Source organism: Camelus bactrianus, chromosome X, assembly GCF_048773025.1.
Source record: "Camelus bactrianus isolate YW-2024 breed Bactrian camel chromosome X, ASM4877302v1, whole genome shotgun sequence".
Taxonomy (NCBI): Eukaryota; Metazoa; Chordata; class Mammalia; order Artiodactyla; family Camelidae; genus Camelus; species Camelus bactrianus.
This window is the reverse complement of record NC_133575.1, coordinates 14,589,241-14,612,624: the sequence shown is the minus strand read 5'-3', so window position 1 is coordinate 14,612,624 and position 23,384 is coordinate 14,589,241. Positions and strand designations below refer to the sequence as shown.

At 38.9% G+C, this 23,384-nt stretch overlaps 1 protein-coding gene across 1 annotated transcript in view; it reads left to right on the top strand.

Moving 5' to 3' along the window:
• The window catches only part of MAP3K15 (mitogen-activated protein kinase kinase kinase 15), a 119,952-nt gene that overhangs the window by 73,771 nt on the left and 22,797 nt on the right, over positions 1-23,384 (top strand). The window contains 8 exon segments of the mRNA XM_074359680.1: positions 232-254; positions 257-372; positions 1,798-1,842; positions 1,845-1,910; positions 9,279-9,328; positions 11,305-11,396; positions 18,972-19,078; positions 20,645-20,778. Coding sequence (XP_074215781.1) covers positions 232-254; positions 257-372; positions 1,798-1,842; positions 1,845-1,910; positions 9,279-9,328; positions 11,305-11,396; positions 18,972-19,078; positions 20,645-20,778 — 633 coding nt within the window.

Here is a 23,384-nt window from a genome sequence, read left to right as displayed (position 1 = left end):
GATTAGCCCAATGTTGGTAAAAAGCCATGTTGTATGATTTTGTTGGACAAGCTTATTTTGCCCCATTTGGGTTTCTTTTAATTAAGTATGTGGCTGCCAAATGATTAAGAAACACTTGCTACATAATATGAATTTAAGCAAATGAAGCTTTTGGGAAATTTCTTGTAAAGGGAGTAGAATTGACTTTTCTCTTTGGGAATCTAATTTATTGGCGCTTGTAATTTTTTCCAGGTACCTGTGATCATTAGTTCAGAACTTCAACGCTTCAAGAAACCCATTATTGAACATTCACCCAGGCAAGAATGGCTGAACTTCTGGTTAGATATAATTTTTGAAGCAACAAATGAAGTTACCAGTGGACTCAGATTTCCAGTAAGAGATGCTAAATCCATTTCTTCAAGATTAAAAAAAAAAGAAACCGGGATTGGTACTATCTAATTATTGAATACTCTGAAGGGAAGAAAACCTTAGAGTAATTGAAAATGTTAAGGTATCCATCAGTTTTATGTAGAATTGGCCAGTGATAGATCAACCCACTAGAAAAAGTTGGCTATAGCCTCTAAACCAGTGGTTCTCAACTGGGAGTGATTTTGTCCCCTAGAGATAATTGGCAACATCTGGAGACATTTTTGGTTGTCACAATGGTTGGGAAGATGTTGCTACCAGCAGCTAGTGAAGTGGAGGCCAAGGATGCCACTAAACCTCCCATACTGCACAGGACAGCCTCCCGCCCCCAACAGAGTTACCCCGCTCAAATGTCCATAGTGCTGAGGTGGAGAAACTCTGTTCTAAAACGATGCAGCACTAGTAGTGAAATTTTGGAATTCAGACTGTTTCCTGTTGACCTTTGATTTGCCTCCAATGCCACTAATTAATTTTTAAAACTTTATTGAAAAGCAGAATTGCTTTTAGCTTTTCATTGAGGTTCTTTTTTTTTTTTTTTCCTTTTTGTGACCATCTTATAAAAGAGTCACAAGTAAGACATCTAAGCATCCTGGAAACTGAACTTTAGATAATTGTGTTTCATATTTATGCTGTGACCATTCAGTGTTTAAGAATTTCATGAAACATCTAACAAAAGATTACATTATTTGAAATGATTATGATAATGATTTTGTTCCTGAGTAGTAAGTTATTAAATCTTCTTTTAGTTATACTGAAAGGTACAAAAAATAACGGAACAGACATTCATGTAATCTCTACCCAGGTTTAGCAATAAACGTGTTCCTCTATTTGCTTTGGAAATTCATTCTGTCTCCTTCCCCCTTTTTTACCTGCCTCCTCTACATCTCTCCCTCCTCCTGTCCTTCCCTCCCTCCCTCTCCCCCAGCAAAATAAAATTTGATTGATGGAATGTCACCTCACTCTTCATCCTCTTGCATTTTTTTGCTGACTTGGGTACCTACCTGTGGATCATCCAGTTTACCTCCTCATTTCTCACAAAAACTATAGCCTTCCTCTTTTTCCTCTGTGACCTCTTCAGGCACCCTTTCTTGGCCACCCTGTCTAAAGAAGTGTCCCCTACCTTTATTCTACATTATTTTCTTCAGAGGTCTATATGCTATCATATTACATATCTTCTGTGTTGGTTACCCCATCTGCCCTATCAGAGCATGGACCTCCCACAGGGAAGGGACTTATGTTGTGGGCTGCCACATCCACGGGTGCTAAAGCAGTGTTGGTGCATCGTTGGTACTTGAAGAATATATCTGTGGGGTCCAGAGCTTCCCACTTCCTCACTGGGCAGGGTAACCTATGTGGCATGTTCCCATGCTTTACAGAAATCTGTTCTTTTAGGTTCTGGTGATAGAACCAACCAAAGTCTACCAGCCTTCTTACTTCTTGTCTCTATAAACAATGAAGCTGAGGAGAGGATGGTTTCTCTGTGGCATGTCTCATCCATGGAAATGGTAAGAAAAAAAATCATAAACAGCGCTCTTTATTCTGTATTATTTAATGAAAAATTCAGTTTTCAAGTAGGAAAGTCAACTATGTTGTAGTCCTTGAAAGAACAGGTACCCACACCTAACTTCTGAGTTACAGGAGTATACAAGAGTGGAATCACAGATGGAAGGAAGCATATATTTATATGTGTACATGTGTGTGTGTGTGTGTATGTTATATATGTGTACATATGTGTGTGTGTATGTATGTGTGTATATATATATATAAAATATGTGTGTATACATATATATTATATATAACTGGATAAGGATTAAAGTGCAGGTCCCTCCAAATCCCCCAAACCTGGTCTATATTCCCATTGCCAATGATTTGGTAGATTTCCATCTATACCTTTTTCTAAGCTCAGTTATATTTGTATAATGTATGTGTATACATATATCCATTTTATATTTAATATATATAGAGAGGGGGGAGAAGCACTTTCATTAAAGTGATATCATATGGTATATATTCATTATTTTGCAACTTACTCTTTAAAACATTTTTTAAAGTACAGTCAGTTTACAGTTTTGTGTCAGTTTGTGTACAGCATAATGTTTCAGTCATACATATACATACATATTTTCCTTTTCATATTCTTTTTCATTATAGGTTACTACAAGATATTAAGTATAGTTCCTTGTGCCATACAGTAGAAACTTGTTTATCTATTTTATATTTAGTACAATTTACTTTTTTTTAAACTGAAGTACTATAAGTTATAATGTGTCAATTTCTGGTGTACAGCACAATGTCCCAGTCATGCATATACATACGTATATTCATTTTCATATTCTCTTCCATTAAAGCTTATTACAAGATACTAAATATAGTTCCCCGTGCTATACAGAAGAAACTTGTTTTTCTAATCTATTTTTATATATAGTAGCTAACATTTGTAAATCTCAAACTCCCAAATTTATCCCTTCCCACCCCTTTTACCCTGGTAACCGTAAGATTATTTACTAAGTCTTTGAGTCTGTTTCTGTTTTGTAAATGAGTTCATTAGTATCCTCTTTTTTTCTTTTTCTTTTTTTTTTTTTTTTTTTGAGATTCCATATATGAGTGATATCATATGGTATTTTTTTCTTTTTCTGGCTTACTTCACTTAGAATGATGATCTCTGGGTCCTTCCGTGTTGCTGCAAATAGCATTATTTTATTATTTTTTATGGCTGAGTAGTATTCCATTGTATAAATATACCACAACTTCTTTATCCAGTCCTCTGTTGATGGATGTTTAGGCTGTTTCCATGTCTTGGCTATTGTAAATAGTGCTGCTACGAACATTGGGGTGCATGTATCTTTTCAAAATTAGAGTTCTCTCCAGATATATACCCAGGAGTGGGATTGCTGGATCATATGGCAAGTCTATTTTCAGTTTTCTGAGGGATCTCCATACTGTTTTACACAATGGCTGCACCAAACTGCATTCCCACCAGCAGTGTAGGAGGGTTCCCTTTTCTCCACACCGTCTCCAGCATTTATTATTTGTGGACTTTTGAATGATGGCCATTCTGACTGGTGTGAAGTGATATCTCATTGTAGTTTTGATTTGCATTTCTCTGATAATTAGCGATATTGAGCATTTTTTCACGTGCCTATTGACCATTTGTATGTCTTCACTGGAGAATTGCTTGTTTAATTCTTCTGCCCATTTTTGGATTGGGTTGTTAGTTTTTCTGTTATTAAGCTGTATGAGCTATTCTGAAAATTAAACCTTTGTCAGTCACATCATTTGCAAATATTTTCTCCCATTTTGTAGGCTGTCATTTTGTTTTGCTTGTGGTTTCCTTTGCTGTGCGAAAGCTTGTAAGTTTAATTAGGATTCTTTTGTTGATTTGTGCTTTTATTTCTATTGCCTGGGAAAACTGCCCTAGGAGAACATTGCTAAGATTTATGTCAGAGAATGTTTTGCCTGTGTTTTCTTCTAGGAGGTTTATCGTGTCTTGTCTTATATTTAAGCCATTTTGAGTTTATTTTTGTGTACAGTGTGAGGGAGTGTTCTAACTTCATTGATTTACATGCAGCTGTCCAGTTTTCCCAACACCACTTGCTGAGTCTTTTCTCCATTGTATATTCTTGCTTTCTTTGTCGAAGATTAATGGACTGTAGGTCTGTGGGTTTATTTCTGGGCTCTCTATTCTGTTCCATTGATCCATATGTCTGTTTTTTATGCCAATACTGCTCTGTTTTGATTACTGTAGCTCTCTGGTATTGTCTGAAATCTGGAAGGGTCTTTTCTCCAGCTTCGTTCTTTTACTTCAATATTGCTTTGGCAATTCTGGGTCTTTTGCGATTCCATGTAAATTTTAGGATTATTTGTTCTAGTTCTGTGAAAAATGTCCTGGGTAATTTGATAGAGATCACATTAAATCTGCAGATTGCCTTGGGGCAGTATGGCCATTTTAACACAACTTACTCTTTTTAAATGATCCATATGTACATCACGGACATTTTTTTGTACAGCACACACTGATCCATGTGATTTTTTAAAATGTAATATTCCCTGTATTTCTATATCATGGTGGTACATTTCTGAGTGTGGGTGACCCATAATTTATCTTACCACTTTCCTGCTAGTGCACATTTAGGTCTCAACTTTTCATTCTAGCTGATGGTAGACACGCTGGTGCACATCATGGGGGTTATGCCCTACCATGTACATGCAGATATTTCAGGAGCAGAGATTTCCAGAATTGGACTTGCTGGATTCAAGATGTGTCTGAAGTACTTCATCAGACTTTTTCTTTCACAAAATAGTTTGTAGTAATAAAAAGAGGTAGCACTTTTGACAAGTGTGTTACATGGAGCTATTTGCTATGTATATGTTTTCATGGAGTGTGGGGAGAGTTCTGCCATTAACTTGGCAAAAAAGGATTTTTTTCCCCCTGGAAACACGAGTCTGAGCTATTATGTCTTAATCAGGTAAAAATAGCAATATCTTCAAAAATTAAATAGATCATTGGAGAATAAGGAGAGGCTCAAAATCATATTAGAAACTCCTTAGCAGAAAAATAGTCATGACACAACTTCCCATTGTTCAGTGGGTATAAAGTTTGAGTTGTGCAAGATGAGTCAGTCATAGAGGGCTGCTGCACAGCATGGTGTCTGTAGTTAACAGTATGGGGGTGTGCACTTCAAATCCGTTAGGCGGGCAAATCTCATGTGTTCTTACCACACACACAAAATGAAAACAAAACCCAAGAGACACATGGACACTTTGGGAGTTGTTAGCTATGTGTCTTACTTTGATTGTAGTGATAGTATCATGGGTATTTGCCTATGTCCAAACTCATGAAATTATGCACATTAAATAAGTGCAGTTCTTTGTATATCAGTTATGTCTCAATAAGGGTATATATCAAAAAGATATAGTCATGAATGGTATTTCAAGTTGCCTTAGTCTGCTTGAGCTGCTGTAACAGAATACCATAGACTGGGAGACTTAAACAATAGAAAAGTATTTCTCACAGTTCTGGGGCTGGAAGATCAGAAATCAGAGTGCCAGCATGGTCAGGTGTTGATGAGAACCCTCTTCCTGGTTTGCAGATGGTGGTCTTCTTGCCCTGTTCTCACATGATAAAAAGAGAGACAGGGAGCTTCTCCTGTCTCCTCTTCTAAAGGGCACTAATCCCATCTCAAGGGCTCCATCCACATGACCTAGTCACCTTCCAAAGGCCCCACCTCCTAACACCATCACACTGCCAGTTAGGGCTCCAACATATGAATTTGTGCAGACACTAACATTCAGTCCATGGCACAAATGTAAGCCAGTAACCTAGTCTAATAGTTAACAGTGAAGCTACCTGCCTCTCATTGATAAGAGAGTCAGTCGCCATTAGCGAAGACGAGCTGCTGTAATGTGCTGGAGGCTTTTTCCTGTGCTGTGTGCTTTAAATATTTGAGTGCCAAAGAGAGAAAGAATAAGATACATATGTGGTGTTCATACAGATATGTCTCATTTGAAGAATGCATGAAACCTATACTAGATTTGCCTCTTTGGGTTTTTTTTTTTTTTTAACCTTTCATCCAAGTATAACATACACACGGAAAAGTGCATAACTCATAAACGTACAATTTGATGGATTTTTTACCAAATGAACACACTCAAGTAACCAGTACAACTCAAGGAAGGGACCATTAGCAAGCTCCCACCCCCAAAGCCCTACTTATGTTCCCTGCTCCAGATGCTACCCCCATGAAGCACCCTGTCCTCAGTGTTGGAGTTCTTGTGCTAGAGGCCAACTTTGCTTTTTTTAGTCTTTGTGTCATTGATGCCACTGATACAAGAGAATTTTCAAAATTCTCATCTGTAACCTCACTCTTCCATTGATACAGGTAACAGAGAGCTCATATTTTCACAAGGAGCTGTGGAAAAAACTAATCCTGTTAAAGCGACTCTTCTTGCTTTTAGAGCAAAATGATTTTGTTCTCATGGAATTTTACAAACCTATAATTATTGCAGGCCTTTAAAGGAAATTTCCGTTGGTACATATACCATCTCACTGGTTGTAAATGTTTTACTTTGTTTGCCTGGAGTCCGTAATAAGAAATGGAAAGGACTACATAAGCAGCAAATGCTAGTTTTCCTTGACTGATGAAATGTTTTGCACAGTGCTTGGTAGTTGTCAGTGCAAACGTCTGAGAGAAATATAAATTGCCTTTTTACTTTGAGGAGGAAGCCTTTGCTTTTGCCTTCATTTACATTTTTGAAACTCTGCAGATTGTGAGAGCAAGCAGATTAGCCTAGAGTGAAATGCCGTTTCTCTACACAGAGTTCCCAGTGGGCTACGGACGGTGAGAAGCCATCAGACATAGGCACATGTTCACCCGTGGACAGCACCGCTGGAAGATGAGGCTAAGTTCTGCTCCATCAGCCAAGGATTCAGAAACTTACGCTGATAAATGTTGAACTACCAGCTTTCCAGGGGAGGCAGGAACCAGAGGGCTGATTTGTGGTGGTTGCTGATTTCTGTGGTGTAAATACTCCCATCACGGCCAGTTTCAAGCAACCTCCATCGGGTCACTGAGCATGGGGTTAGGAAGTGATGTGTAAAATTGGCCTTCCCAAGCTGATGCGAGCTGCACCCAGCACACTGATGCAAGGAGGCTGCCCAGAGCATGAGCAAATGCAGCATTTCGCCCCAGCTTCTTTTGGGCCCCCAAGTCACCAGCAGGTGCATAGTGGCCACCATCGCTGTCCATACAGGAAGGGCTGCTATTTTTAGAAAGCTCTTTTTGGGGTGCCTTTTATACTTACATCAACCAGAGGAAAAATTTACATAAAAAGTCTATGCTTTTAACACAAAAGGATCCCCCACTCCAACCAAGAAGTCAGCATTCCAGGGTAGGAGGGCAGAGTCTACGTCAGCACCCAGCGGATCCTGGAGGCATCCCCTTCCTCTGATTTCCTGGCCCATTTCTCCAGAGTCCACCCTGGCTCTGCTTCCAGTGCACTTGTACAGGGGGCTTCTGACAGTGACCTGGAAAGCTGAAGCCTCGAATCTCTTTCCTCAGCGTGATTTAGATCCGGTAAAGTATCCTCGCAGGAAAGATGAGGATGCTGCCGAGTAGGAGCCTGAGGACAGGAGAATAGTCACAGCTTTCCCGATTGACCCACCAGGACAAAAGTCAGAAGCAGTGCACCCAGGCCTCCCTCTGCCACCACATGTATCATGAAAAACTGTACTCGTAGACACAGGAGCACAGACATCGCGATTCCATTTGTATAATATTCTAGACAGGCAACACTCTGCGTGCTGGGAGAGCTCTGAATAGCAGTTGCCTTTGGGTCGAAAGTGATGACTGGGAACAGAGGGTAGGAGGGAAGCTTCTGGGCTGCTGATTGCTGGTTGTAATGATACTCATTTTGTGGAAATTTATGGACCTGATCACAGTACCCTTTTCTGAATATATGCTATATTTCAGTTTAAAAGTTTAATAATAATTTTTAAGGACCACTTGTAATGGCCCTCTTGATATTCCCTAATCATTTCTGGATCCGGTGTCACTCCCTTTAGCTTTCTGCCTGGAACATCCTGACTTCTGCCTCACCTTAATGCCCTTCCCTGTGTTATTTTTCTTCATAGCACCTTTCACCCTCCACCGGGCTCTTTATTTGCTATTTGATTTATTGCCTGTCTCCCCCAGCTCCCACGTCAGCCCCATGAGGACAGGGATTTTGTTGTTCTCCGCCATGTCCTCAGTGCCGGTGCCTTGCCTGGCACACAGTAGGTGCTTCATCAACATGTCTGAATGCATCTGCTCCCCTTGGGAACCATCCTCCCAGCTGTCCCTGTTCCGTCATTTCAGGATGGCAGGAAACTTGTCACCCGGCCGCTCATGGTTGTCCTCCTGAGCCATATACCGAGTCATTTCGCTCTTAGACGGGCTTAGCTGGTCATTTATGGCCTTCCTCAGGCTAACCAAATGTATTTTATTTAAAATTATTTTCTGTTGTTGTAAGGTATTGATCTTGTAGCCTATGGCTCTTCTAAAACTAGGAATTTAGACATTTCCTCTGAGGCTTAGCTATGTACAAAGTTTAAGGGGAAGCGATGGTGGTAGAAGGAGAGAACAGAGTTACATATATTTTTAAGTGTGCATTGTATAGATTGACATCCCAGGTAGCCTTTGTATCAGTCATGATAGGCTAGATGCTAAAACAAACAGCCCCCAGATACCACTGTCTTAACATGATAAAAGTTTATCTATGCCTCGTGTCGTGTCCGGGTTAGCAGGGTTCCCATTCCATCTCGTAGTGGATAAGAAAGTGAATATAGACTAGAGAATTGCTATGGAGGTTTTTATGATCCAGGCCCACAGGTGGCACACATCGCTCTTGCTTACATCCCACTGGCCAGAAACTCCATCATATAACCTCACCTAGCTGCATAGGAGCCTGGGAAATGTAGTCCAGCTATGTGCCTAGGGAGAAAAAAATAGATTGGTGAACACTGACTAGTGTCTGCCACATCCTTGCTTCTCCAGACATTTTTGTGGGTCATTCAACTTGAGTGGGCTGTTCCCAAGCTCATCTTAGAGTTTTCCTGGTAGGTTGACAGAAGATGAAAGGCTGCTTACTGTGTGCTTATTGTTTCTATTTCAAAGTCACATCATTTGTTCTAAACTGCATTAGAGATACAAATGAAATTTTACAATACATTAGAAAATGTTTCTGGTGTTTCAAGTTATGTGAAATATCTTGCTTTAACCCCTAAATCCTATTGAAAGTAAAAAAATAGCAGAAGCGATTGTCCATAGAATGAAACCAAAAATGATTCTTTGCATGGAAAAGATCAAGCTACTGACTTTTGTCTTTGATACTTACAGAAACAAATTCATGAATGGAATTTTACAGCCTCTTCCATTAGAGGAATAAAGTAAGAACGTAAGAGAAAATGTAACTGTTGCTTTAATACAAATAATGATAATTTCTATCACTTTAATGTTTCTACTTACTTACAATATGTGATGTTCTCATTTTTAACAGAATCCAAAATGGACTAGTTTCTCTTTTTTGCTCTGCCCAACCTTGTTCATAACGTGCTGCTATTAAGGGCTGCTTGGCTTGTAGCAGAGTGGGTTTGTTTGTTTGTTTGTATCCAACAGACCAAACTCTCTTGTCTTAAACTTTTTTTAAAAAATGAAGTTATGTGTATAGAAACAAAGTATTACTTCTTTGAGCCGATGATGTTCAAGTGCTCAGGGCCCCCAAGAACTGAAGCTGGAAGTTACTTGGTAATGAACTTGGCTGGGATTTCCCGGACAGAGTATTGGAACCAAGGGCATTGCTATTAGCAGGCGAGTAGGGTGGTATATTCCCAGGAGAGGTGTGGTACTTGCTCTTTGGATCAGGAATGGTGACCCCGTAGGCCTGAACCATGTGGCTGTACTCTGAGTCTCACTCTGCCAGCACATCCAAGGGTGGGAGCAGCTCTAAGTAAGGTAGATATGAGTTCTAATTCCTCTTTTGCTGTTTGACCTTGAGAAAAATCACTCAACCTCTCTAGGTCTCAGTTTCTTCATAGTTTCCATCAAATTAAGGGCGTGGACTAGAACTTTGTCTTTTCTCTGATTCTGAGACCACGGGCCACTGAATGAATTCCTATTCCCTCCAGATGCAGCATGATTCTTTCCTAGACACATCAGTGTTTACATTAGAATTATGTTTACATCACTTTAGAGGACGGGAAGTGATTTAAGAACAGGGTAGTGTGTCTGAATAATACAGCTCAGAAAATATAATTGAAAAGGTGTTGAACATTTTCAAAAATGTAGTACTCAGAAACGAAGTTGTAAGATAACATGGAGCCAAGACCCTTCCGTTTGTACCTTCTCAAAGGGATACCTCTTGCTGCCATTTCAACCATCAACAGGGATGTGCAAAGGGCCTGAGGTGAATCAGACCTTGCAGCCAATGTGACATAAAGAGCATGTGTTGAACATTCCCAGTGCTGTCCAACTAACTGTGATTATTCCTTTAGAGATCAGCTTTCAGAACTTACTTATGTATAACCTAGTTTTAATTCTTTTTGAATCACTCTATACTATTGCTGTTTCAACTCATTATTTGTCATGTAATCCATAACACGTAAAGAATGGTCAAAGAAGCTGTAATCTCAAGGAAGAGATGACTTAGAAAGGGCAAGATAAAGTGGCATCATTTGTTTGAAGGGCTAATCATAGAAAAGAATCCATCCCTTTCCATAGTGCCACCTGTAGGTAGCACTATGTAGGTAAAGAACTTTCTAGCAGTGAAATCCATCAGGAGATGGAATATGGTGGTTTTCTGTCACTGGATATTCCAGACAGGCTGAATATTACCTCTTCAAGGAGCTGTAGAGTCAGATCCAAACCTTGGGTGGGGATGGACCAGATAATATTTAAAGGGCTTTTTTGAGCTAAGATGCCATGTTTATTTCTACTTCCCTCATGTGACCACAAATTCTGTGTCCTAATATTTTTCAAGTCTAGAAATTCCTTCGCTGTCATAATAAATTATTTCACAAATACCTTTTTATGACATTTTAAACTCTTGAGGACAGAGACCATATTTTATTCCCTTTTCTGCTGCCCATATGCTTTGCTTAGCAGTGAATGTAGAATAAGTTCTTGATACATTCTAAAGTCAGTTGATGAATATAAACTCAAACATAAGCAAGGTAAATGCCCCTGCTATTTAAATTTCAAAGAGAAACAAGTCAATTTTGGAGGGGGTGTATTTGTTAAAACATTAACGAATCTTTCAAATTTGTAAAATGGAAAAAAAAAAAAGCTCTTACTGTATTTTTCTCAAAAAATTGAAATTGATATAATTTATATGTAATGAGCATTCTTATGTTTTGAAATTTTATAGCATATCCAAGTTTGATGAATGGTGTTGTTTTCTTTATGTCCATGATAATTCTGATGGCTCTGAGATCTACTTTTCCACTGAAGACCAGTGCAGTAGTTGAGTTATAGCTGATTCAGATATTTTCAATCTAATTATGGTGAATCACTTTTAAAGGGTCTTTGTTGTGGAAAAAAATTTGCTATGCTGCTTTTCCTGAAATTTTAACTTACAGAAAATAATTTTTACAGCTTTGCTGAGATATAATTCACATACCATGCAGTTTGCCTGTTTTAAAGTATACAGTTCAGTCTTTTTTTTAGTATGGTCACAGTTTTGCAACCATCACCACAATCTAATTTTATTTTATTTTATTTTATTTTATTTTATTTATTATTTCTTTAATATAAAGGTATTTTTTTAATGATTTATTTTTTTGCATTTTTATTGAGTAATAGTCATATTACAATGTTGTGTCAAATTCTAGTGTAGAGCACAATTTTTCAGTTATACATGAACATATATATATTCATTGTCACATTTTTTTTTTCGCTATGAGCTACCACAAGATCTTGTATATATTTCCCTGTACTATACAGTATAATCTTGTTTATCTATTCTGCATTTTAAAATCCCAGTCTATCACTTCCCACCTCCTGCCCCCTTGGCAACCACAAGTTTGTATTCTATGTCTATGAGTCTGTTTCTGTTTTGTATTTATGTTTTGGTTTGTTTTGTTTTTTAGATTCCTCATACAAGCGATCTCATATGGTATTTTTCTTTTTCTTTCTGGCTTACTTCACTTAGAATGACATTCTCCAGGATCATCCATATTGCTGCAAATGGTGTTACGTTGTCAGTTTTTGTGGCTGAATAGTATTCCATCGTATAAATATACCATAGCTTCTTTATTCAGTCATCTGTTGATGGACATTTAGGCTGTTTCCATGTCTTGGCTATTGTAAATAGTGCTGCTATGAACATTGGGGTGCAGGTATCATTTTGAAGTAGGGTTCCTTCTGGATATATGCCCAGGAGCGGGATTCTTGGGTCCTATGGTAAGTCTATTCCTAGTCTTTTGAGGAATCTCCATACTGTTTTCCACAGTGGCTTTCCTTGCTTCCCTCTCCCACTCTTAATGATTTAGATGTCTTCTTTTACAATTTTGTGCTTATTCTTTTTGTAATTCATGGCAGTTATCTCCTTTCCAGTTATGAGTTTCTCATTTTTGTAGCATCCTGCTTCTTTTCTATTTAGAGTAGACCTGCCAATATTTCTTTTAGCATGGGTTTAGTGTTGCTAAACTCTTTTAGTTTTTGCTTGTCTGTTAAGTTCTTTATCTCTCCTTCTATTCTAAAGGATAGCCTTGCTGGATAGAGTATCCTAGGCTGCATCTTTTTTTCATTCAGGACTTTGAATATATCTTGCCACTCCCTTCTGGCCTGTAGTGTTTGTGTAGAGAAATCAGCTGAGAGTCTTATGGGGGTTCCCTTGTAACTCACTCTTTGTTTTTCTCTTGCTGCTTTTAGGATCATTTCTTTATCCTTGACTCTAGCCATCTTGATTATGGTATGTCTTGACTTGGGTCTGTTTGGGTTCTTCCTGTTTGGGACCCTCTGAGCCTCCTGTACTTGGATATCTGATTCCTTTAGGTTTGGGAAGTTTTCAGTCATGATTTCTTCAAATACCTTTTCAATCCCCTTTGTTCTTTCTTCCCCTTCTCGAACCCCTATTATGCATAGATTGGCACACTTTATATTATCCCATAGGTCCCTTATATTGTTTTCATTGTTTTTTATTTGTTTTTCTCTCAGCTGTTCTGATTGGGTGCTCTCTGTTGTCCTGTCTTCTAGGTCACTTATTCGTTCCTCTGCATTATCTAGCCTGCTTCGTACAGCCTTTAGGTCAGCTCTCATCTCAGCAAATGAGTTTACTAATTCTACTTGGTTCTTCTTTATAGCTTCTATTTCATTTTTAACATATTTTATATCTCTTAACACTATTTCTTTTAGTTCCTTCAGTACTTTAATCACTCCTTTTTTGAAATCTTGATCTAGTAGGCCATCAATGTCTATTTCCTTGATTGTGCTTTCAGGGGATTTCTCTTGATCTTTTAATTGGGAGTGGTTCCTCTGCTTCTTCATATTGCTCATATCTCTCTGGCACTGTGGCTTAAGGAGTGTCAGTTATCTAGTTCTCCTGGAGACAGTGTGCTCTTAATGATTTTATCAAGAGGTCTTTGCGTCTTCGCCCTGTTTTGCGAACTCAGCTTGCTGTTTCCAGAGGCCCTCTGTTGGCACCCTTGTCTGTGCTGCTCCCAGTGGCTGTCGGCTAGCAGACTGCGCCCCCTCCCTCGGCCCCACCCCCACCTGGGCGCTGCGCACAGGAGGAGATGGCGGCTGTGGCTGAGCCCCGCCTCTCTTCTCGCGAGAAGTGCCAGTAATGGCGGCGTACGTCTGAGGAGACAAAGGCTATGGCACCCCTCCCCCCAGGGCACACCAGCCATGTTGCTTTGCTTTTTCACAATTTATGGGGGACCAAGGTTGTTCTGTTCCGTATCCCCTTCCAGCCACAGCACGTAACCCCCCGGGGCTGCCTCAGTACAGCCACTGCAGTCCTCCTCCTGGCTCAGGCGACCTGTCCTGGCCCCAGCTGCTGGCTCGCATCTCAGGCTGGGTGTCACGGGGACCCTTTGTGCCTGTTTAACTCAGTTCTGTCAGTCAAGGAGTGCTCGGGGCAGATCTGAGCCTTGGAGGCTCCCCCTCCATCCTGCTGGCCTCTCCGTTGGAGAGGGGAGACCCAGCGAACGAGTGCCAGTCCTCCTTTGCCGCTCCCTCCCCGTGAGATCAGTCCCGCACTGTTTTGCTTTTCCTTCTTTCTTTTTTCCTTTTCTGCTACCAGATTTTTGGCATCTTTGTTTTTCGAAGAGGGCGACGTTCTGTTGGAGTTCGGCAGGTGCTCTGGTTGGCTGAGTAGGTCCGTAGATGTGATATTTGGTGTATTTGTGGGAGAGGGTGAGCTACAAGTGTCCATCTAGTCCGCCATCTTGCTTCTCTCTCCCACAATCTAATTTTAGAATATTTTCATCACCCCCAAAAGAAATCCAGTATCCATTAACAGTCACTCTCCATTTTTCCCACAACCTAACATTTTCCCCAAACTCTAATCCTAAATCAGTAGACCACTGAGTCTACTTCCTGTCTTTATGTATTTGCTTATTCTTGACATTTTATATAAATAGAGTCATACAATATGTGGTCTTTTGTGTCTGGCTTCTTCCATTTATCATAATGTTTTCAAGTGTCATCCATGTGGTAACATGTGTCAGAACTTGATTCCTTTTTCTGGCTGAATAATATTCCATTATATGGATATATTGATTTGTCCATTATTTGAAAGGCATTTGGGTTGTCTTCACTTTTTGGCAATTGTGGATAATGCTGCTAAGAACATTCACATGCAAATTTTTGTGTGGACTTATGTTTTAATTTCTCTTGGAGCCAAATTACTGGGTCTTATGGTAATTTGATATTTAACTTTGAGGAACAGCCAGACTGTTTCCCCAGTTTACATTCCTATCAAGCAGTGTGTGAAGGTTCTACTTTCTCCACATCCTTGCTATATTTGTTATTGTCTGTCCTTTTCATTGTAGCCATCCTGTTGGGTATTAGGTGGAACCTCATTGTGGTTTTGATTTGCATTTCCCTACTGACTAATGTTTCTGAACATTTTTTCATGATCATATTGGCCATTTATGTATCTTCTTTAGAGAACTGTTTCCTCAAATCCTTCACCCAATTAAAACAATTTTTAACCTTTTATTTTGGGAAGTATTCAGATCTACCAATACAGTTTCAAAAAAAAAGTACAAAGAATTTCCGTATGTTTCACCCAGACTCCTCAATGTTAACCCTTTACCACATTTGTTTTACATTCTGTCTATGTACAGATGATTATTTTGTTCTGAAACTGTTGAAGAGTAAGTTGTAGATATAATGCTCCATTACGTCTCAATACTTGAGTGCGTATTTCCTGAAGACAAGAACATTCACTTATGTAAGCACCGTACAGTTATCTAATCAAGAAATTAAGATTGATATGGTACTATAATCTACAAACCTTATCCAAATTTTACTTATTGTCCCACTAATGTCCTTTACAGTGAAACAAAAGATTTTTTCATGATCTAATCCAGGATCACATGTTATCATTTAGCTGTCATGTCTGTATAGTCCCCTTGTATCTGGAACAGTTCTTCATCAGTCCTCCTTTGTCTTTATTGATTTACTGCTTGCACTGAGTACAGGCAGTTTATTGTCTTGTGTAATCCTTCACCTTGAGTTTGTTTGCTGTTCCCTCATGATGACATTAGTGTTGTGCATTTTGGGTAGGAACACCACGGAAGTGATGCCGTGTCCTTCTTAAGGCATCACATCAGAAGACAGTATCTTTGTCTGATTACTGAGGATATTAACGTGGCTCACCTAGCAAAAGTGGTGTTTGCCAAGTTTCTCCAAACTTTGCCCATTTTTAATTGGATTATTTGTATTTTTGCTAATGAGTTTTAAGAGTTCTTTATATATTCTGGATACAAGGCCCTTATCAGATTGTGATTTGCAAGTGCTTCTTCCCATTCTGAGGGTTGTCTTTTTACTTTGTTGATGGTGTCATTTGCAGCACAGAAGTTTAAAATTGTGTGGCAGTCCAATTTATCTATTTTTCCTTTTGTCTTTTGTGCTTTTGCTGTCATATCTAAGAAGGCTTTGCTTAACTCAAGGTTTTCTATGGTGTTCATGTTTTCTTCTAAGAGTTTTATACTTTCAGCTCTTATATTTTGGTCTCTGATCTGTTTTGAGTTCCTTTTGCTTTTTTTAAAAATGGTATGAGTTAACTTCATTCTTCTGCATGTGGATATGTGGTTGCCCCAGCAAAATTTGTTGAAAAGACTATTTCTTCTCCCGTTGAATGATCTTGGCAGTTTTTTAGAAGATCAGTTGACCATAAATGTAAGCATTTATTTCTGGACTTTCACTTATATTCCATTGATCTATATGTCTATCCTTATGCTATTACCACATTTTCTTGATGACTATAGCATTGTAATAAGTTGTAAAATCAGGAAATGTGAGTCCTCCAACTTTGTTCTTGTTTTTCATGATTGTTTTGACTATTGTGGGTACTTCCACGTCCCTGTGACTTAGGATCAGCGTGTCAATTTCTGCAAAAGAAGGCAGCTAGGGTTTTGGCAGGGATTGCTTTGGATATGTAGATCAATTTGCAAAGCATTGCCATCCTAACCATATTAAGTCTTCCATCCCATGAGCATAGTATATCTTTCTGTTTGTCTAGGTCTTCTTTAATTTCTTTCAACAATTTTTGTAGTTTCAGTGTACAAGTCTTATCCTTTTATCTTTAAATATATACTTATTTTATTCTTTCTGTTGCTCTTATAAGTGGAGTTATTTCCTTAACTTCATTTTCAGATTGTTCATTGCTAGTATATAGAAATACACTTGATTTTTGTATATTGATTTAGTATCCTGCAACCTTGAACTCATTTATTAGTTGATAGTTTTTATTGAATTCCTTAGGAATTTCTATATACAAGTTCATGTCATCTGCAGATAGAGCTAGTTATACTTCTTCCTTTCCCACCTAATGTCTTTCTTTATTTTTCTTACCTAACTGTCCTGACTAGACTCTGCAGTATAATGTTGAGTAGAAGTGGCGAGAGCAGACATCCTTGTCTTGTTCCTGATCTTAGGAGAAAAACATCCAGTCTTTCACCATTAAACATGATATTACCAGTAGCTTTTTCATAGATAACCTTTATCAGGTTGAGGAAGATTCCCTTATTCCTAGTTTGTTGAGCGTTTGCATCATGTAATTTGAGAATATTTAAATTTAGTGTGTATCAGACAATCATTATCATGCCATATTTAGAAATCAGCCTAAATGTCAGACCAGGGGAGCCTTGGGTCACAATCTTCAATTTAGAGTTGAAAAATGCTGCCAAATATTAGGCAGGACATCCCTTTACTATAAAGTTTACCTTTCTGACCCTCATTGTATCTTCAGTGCCTTTTCTTGCCATACATTTAAATAATTTTTAATTGAGGTGTAACGTACATATAAGTGTAGTGTGTAAAGTGTGATAAGTATATCACACCCCAGAAGGTGACTCACGCCCCCTCGCAGTCATTAACCCTTCTGCACTGGTAACTATTTTGATTTCTATCACTAGTGGTTACTTTTGCCTCTTCTTAAACTTCAAATACATAGAATCAAGTATGTACTCTTATTTCTCACTCCTTTCCCTTCAATTAATATCTGTGAGATTCAGCCATGATGTAAGTATCAGTTCATCATTTTTATTGCTCTGTAGTGTTCCATTGTGTGAGTATATATGGCAGTTTATTCTGTCAAACATTTGAATTGTTTCTAGTTTGGAGCCATTATGAATAAAACTGCTAAGAATACTCTTGTGCTTGCCTTTAGGTAAACATGTTCATTGATTTCTGTACAGTATATACCTAGGAGTGAAGTTACTGGATTATAGGGTAGGTTTATATTCAGTTTTGGTTGATACTGCCAATAGTTCTCCAAAGTGGTTGTATCAGTTTATACTCCCACCAGCAGCATGAGAGTTCTCCTTACTCCCCATTCTTAACAACAGTTGATACTATCTTTTAAATTATATTTATTCTGTTGAGTGCATACCATGTGTCTCCTAAGAAGCCTGACTGTTAGGTTTACCAGCTTTCAAAGATTAGAAGAAGCAGAGGTGGGAGGGGTAAGTTAGAGAAAAGAACATTGTAATGTTTTGTGGAAATTATCTTAAAGTATACAATATTCTTCCCTGCTATCTTAAGGGAGAATACTAAACACAAATCTGAGTCAAATCATTTGTATGCAAATGAACAACTACGTAAGTCTGGGGAGTGGCTGATGTGGCCCAGCAGCATTCGTGAGAAAGATTTGTGACTGATAGTTGACATTAAGCTTAGTCGGTGTCAGCAGAATGACGAGGCCACCTTATGCATTTCCTTCTCACCCCTCCCCTTATACTAGACCTTATTTCTCACTAAGAGCTAGAGTGTTGGCAACTCAAGAGGTGATGGTCCCACTATCCTTACCACTGCTTAAATCATCCCTGCAACACTGGGCTCACGGCCAGACTTGAAGAATAATACAGGGACACTTTTGAAGAATTACCAGTTAGTGAAGTGACTCATAAACGAGTCTTGGGGGAAGCGTTGAGGGAAAAAGAAGGAAAGACTTCTAGGGACATAATAAATCTATGTACGTTTTTAATGGGCAGTTACATAGAAAGGGGACTAATTTGAAGCAGTCTGTGGATGGGACCCACATGAAAGAAGTCTTAGTTCGCTATAAGTGAAGCATTTCTCGTTGAGTTCCCCAAAGAATGAACTGCCTTGTGAGGTAGTGAGTTCTCTGTCACTGGAGGTGTTCAGGTATCAGTTGGCCAGCCAGTTGGTGGGGATACTGTATAGAGAGAATTCAAGTATCCCGTGAGTATTTGAACTAGATTAGATAACCAATAAAGAACCATGTCAAATCAAAGAGTGGAGTGATGGTTCCATAACTTATAAAAGCTTGGTTTATATTTAATCATGGTTTAAGGTAATAAGGTAAAGTTAAAGGTAGAGAATAGGAGTGATCTTAACTAGCAACATCTTGGTGTTCTAGGTTTTGCTCTTTGGTCAAAGAGATGATAACCAGTGCAGCGGGCTGTACAGTGGGGCTGGAGGGAGAATCCGACGGGGACACCTTAGAGGTGAGTCACAGAAGACCTACAACATGGCAGAAGTTACTTATTCTGTCTTTAATACTTAAAGAAAATGTCCTGTTTTTGGTGTGAAAATCCTATATGTATATATTTTTAAATACTCATTTATGAATGAGCTAGCAGTCACTATTCCATGACTTTCAGAGATTAAGTTCAATGCATCTCTGTAGAAAAACCTTACTGCTTTGGGATCCTCTCAACCAGAATGTGTAAGAAAAATTTGGCATGGACTAGACAAAAATTCCCTTTTGTACTCAACCTATGGAAAAGCTTCTTCTAAGCTAATTAATAGTGTTTTTGAGACTGTAAGAGAAAGAGTTGGCAACTAGAAGCAGTGTTTTTCATTTATACCTAAAATGACTTTAGTTACATCTGCTGGCACATAATATATTAAATATAGTAATATTAATATAATTGTTAAGACAGTAGGATCACCATAGCTCTTTTGGACAGCACAGTGGTAGTCCACAGACAGTACAGCACCATACAGATGTTTCATTCTTGCACAGTTACTCAGACTTGCCACTCATTCAGGTCCTCCAGATGATTGCAGTTTAGTGAGATTTTCGTATACTTCTAAGTTAGGGTGAAATTAATTCTTTGAGGTTTCTTTCGGAAAATATCAAAGGGATTCATTTGAATAATTGAGTCAGGTACTCGAATTCTTAGTTTAGAATCAAATTTTCTTGTAGAAATGAACTGAGTGATGCACTTTGAAGGTAACAGATGTGGGGACAGGGAAAAGTGGGAGATGAAAGCCTGTTACGGAGCAGGCTGATGTCTGACTGAATCAGTGATGGGACCTGCTTGTGATCTTAATGGTCCTGAGCATCCCCAGAAGTAGATGGGAAGGGACACATTCTGTGCGCTTCTGTAAGCAGGCATAGAAAACAATAGAAAGAAACCCTTGCTTCCTCTGCTTTAAATAAATATTGCTCAACCTTGAGTTACATTTGTTTTGATCATTGAGAAGAACCAACTAGAATGCAAGCTGTACAATTTTTGATGATAAGATCGGGGGAATAAAATAGCAATATTGATTACAAGTCAGATTTTGCAGTATGTATTTAATGTTAGATCTGTACATCTAAAAACAGGGGTGGGGCAATGTATGTACTTTGTATTAAGACAGTTTTCATTTTATTGCCAGGCTATCTATCGAAAGTGGTTGTTTTCCTGGTAAGTTGATAAAGGATCATGCAAGAAAGCACTTATTTGGGGTACTTGGTCTGCTTAGAAACATTTTTGAATTGCAGCATTAAAGTGGGGAGAAATCTCCCAAAGTTGAGCCCACTGCGTTAGATTTGAGCCATACTTTTAAATTTCTTGCCTTCCATTGCATCATGTTAGGAATATATGAGTTACTGAGAATTCTACCCCTATAAAGTAATTATTGAATGAAAAGTACATAACCCAAGAAATGTGACCTGCCAGGTACTCAAATCACGTTATTTATAAATTTTTAAAAAAATGTGGGACAAAATCTGTTTGGGCTTTGACGGGACTTCTCCACCACAAGTTGCATGCTTTTTTATCTTGTTTTTTCTTCCTTAGCATGAGTATGACCATGGTGCGAACGGTGAGAGAGTGGTGCTGGGAAAGGGCATGTATGGGATAGTGTATGCTGGGAGAGATCTGAGCAATCAAGTGCGAACAGCCATCAAAGAGATTCCAGAGAGAGATAGCAGGCAAGTCGGGGTGGGCCTTCCTTCTGTTGCCACCTCCACACCCCTAATCCCGGGCCCGCCACTGACGGTGCAGAGGCACGAGGAGGAAAGCATTGTGTCATCCAAAAATTTGTCATTCTCGTGTAATAAGGGTGATCTGCCTTTGTTCTCTGCATGTTATTAATAGATTGTAAAAATGGAACAACTTCACTTAGAGGCATGTGGATTGCAGAGTCACGTTTTAAAAGAAGACTGTAGTTTTATTTCCACCCAGCAACTAAATCTGAAGTTTTACATTTTTTTGTAGATACTTGTTTGCATTTTTTTTTGAGATTTTATTTTATTTTATTTATTTTTTAACATTTTTTATTGAGTTATAATCATTTTACAATGTTGTGTCAAATTCCAGTGTGGAGCACAATTTTTCAGTTATACATGAATGTATATATACTCATTGTCACATTTTTTTCACTGTGAGCTACCACAAGATCTTGTATATATTTCTCTGTGCTATACAGTATAATCTTGTTTATCTGTTCTACATTTTGAAATCCCAGTCTGTCCCTTCCCACCCCCCACCCCCTTGGCAACCACAAGTTTGTATTCTATGTCTATGAGTCTGTTTCTGTTTTGTATTTATGTTTTGGTTTGTTTTGTTTTTTAGATTCCACATATAAGCGATCTCATATGGTATTTTTCTTTCTCTTTCTGGCTTACTTCACTTAGAATGACATTCTCCAGGAGCATCCATGTTGCTGCAAATGGCATTATGTTGTCGGTTTTTGTGGCTGAATAGTATTCCATCATATAAATATACCACATCTTCTTTATCCAGTCATCTGCTGATGGACATTTAGGCTGTTTCCATGTCTTGGCTATTGTAAATAGTGCTGCTATGAACACTGGGGTGCAGGTGTCATTTTGAAGTAGGGTTCCTTCTGGGTATGTTTGCAAATATTTTTAAATGTGACTATGCTTTAATTTACATTGTACCCATTTTAAACGGCTATTATTTTTTCAGATGTATCATTATAGAAAATTAAATGTGGTAAAAAGAAAAATAAGCTTTACGGACTTTTTTGTATACCCTGCCATCCTAGATTTGGGGCTATTTTTTTTAAACCCTCAGTACTACCAATTTATTTATTCCACATTTTTTAGAGTCTGATGAAATGTTTATTCCTTTTTAAATTCATACCCCACCCAATTCTAAACTAGAACGTATTGACTGTCAGGTGTTTTTGTAGAGAAGCTTCATACACAGTAATGGCCACAGTATAAGGAGTAATAGCTCTGTGCTCCAAAGGAGTGCTCAGGCCACATCTGCAGCGTTGCCTTCAGTGCTGGATGCCGATGGGCGTGTGCAAACATCCTTCCATCCAGGTAGTCAGTGAATTATTAGGATGGGTTACAAGTGATTTCTGGCAGCTGTAAGACCCTTCATCATTCCTTTGTTCATTCGTCCACTCATTCCTTCATTCATTTTTAATGAAATTGCATGTTACGGTATTTGAATCATAAGGCAAGGCCTGAGATGAACTCATCCAACTTCTTCCAAGGCTCAGAAGGTTAAATGACTTCTCCAAGGATGTGTAGAAACAAGACTGGGATCCAGTCTCGAATTCCTTGTCCAGTATTGTGTCTCTTATTCTCAGGATGGATAAGGTGTTGCAGTTTTCTGTTGGGGGAAATTTCTCGCATCTACCACCTCCTTCAATGGGCTGTAACCATTGTTTCAGCTTTTCATTGCTGGTAGTTGTTTCTGGGATTTTAGGGCTAGAAGGGACCTTAGAGACTGTTTTGTCCCATTCCCTAAATTTACAGGCTGAACTTATGATATTGGTCACCCTCCCAGATTCTGGGCTGGCACTGGGAACTGAAATGTGACTAGGATACGGTCCTTATCTTAGGGTGCTCCCGGTTTGGTGGGGAATGCACATACCTTACCTAGGTATCAAGATGACAAGTGCTGTAATAGAGAAGTTCCCAGAGTGTGTGTAGAACATAGGAGAGGAGTGAATTACTTTTTCTAGTTGAGTTGCGGCAAGTTGGAAAAAATAAGCCATCTTTGAGCTGGCCTTTGAGGGACGAATAGGAGTTCATCTGGCCGAAAAGGAGGCCAGAGCGTTCTCTGCTGAGGGAAAACAGAGCTGTTAAGCAGAGTGTATTCAGAGGACAACAAATTGTCATGACATGAATGTAGGATATGAGGCAGTGGGAGGGGGTGCTCTTGAGATGAGGCAAACATTTTTAAAGATGTAGTCTGATCTGAGTTGGAAAGTCCTTGTGTGCCGTGTTAAGCAATATGGTCTTTATATGGACTTCATGAAAGGAAGTGGTATGTGGTGTGTGTTTTGGAAAGAGGGAATATAGTGGCCAGGGGAGAATAGACTGAGGAGGCCAGAGGCTGAGGCTAGAAGGCCCATTAGGTGGCTGTTGCTGTAGTCTGGAGTCTGTGGAATGAGACTAGAAGACAGCTGAGGACAGAACCTTCTAGAACTCCCTTCATGGGAGAGCAGAGGAAAAAGGGCTGTTGAGAGAGACCAAGTATGATTGGGGAGGTTCAGGCCCTAACACTAGCGATAGTAATAGCAGTAGCCATTCATTGGGTTAACCTCCCACACACC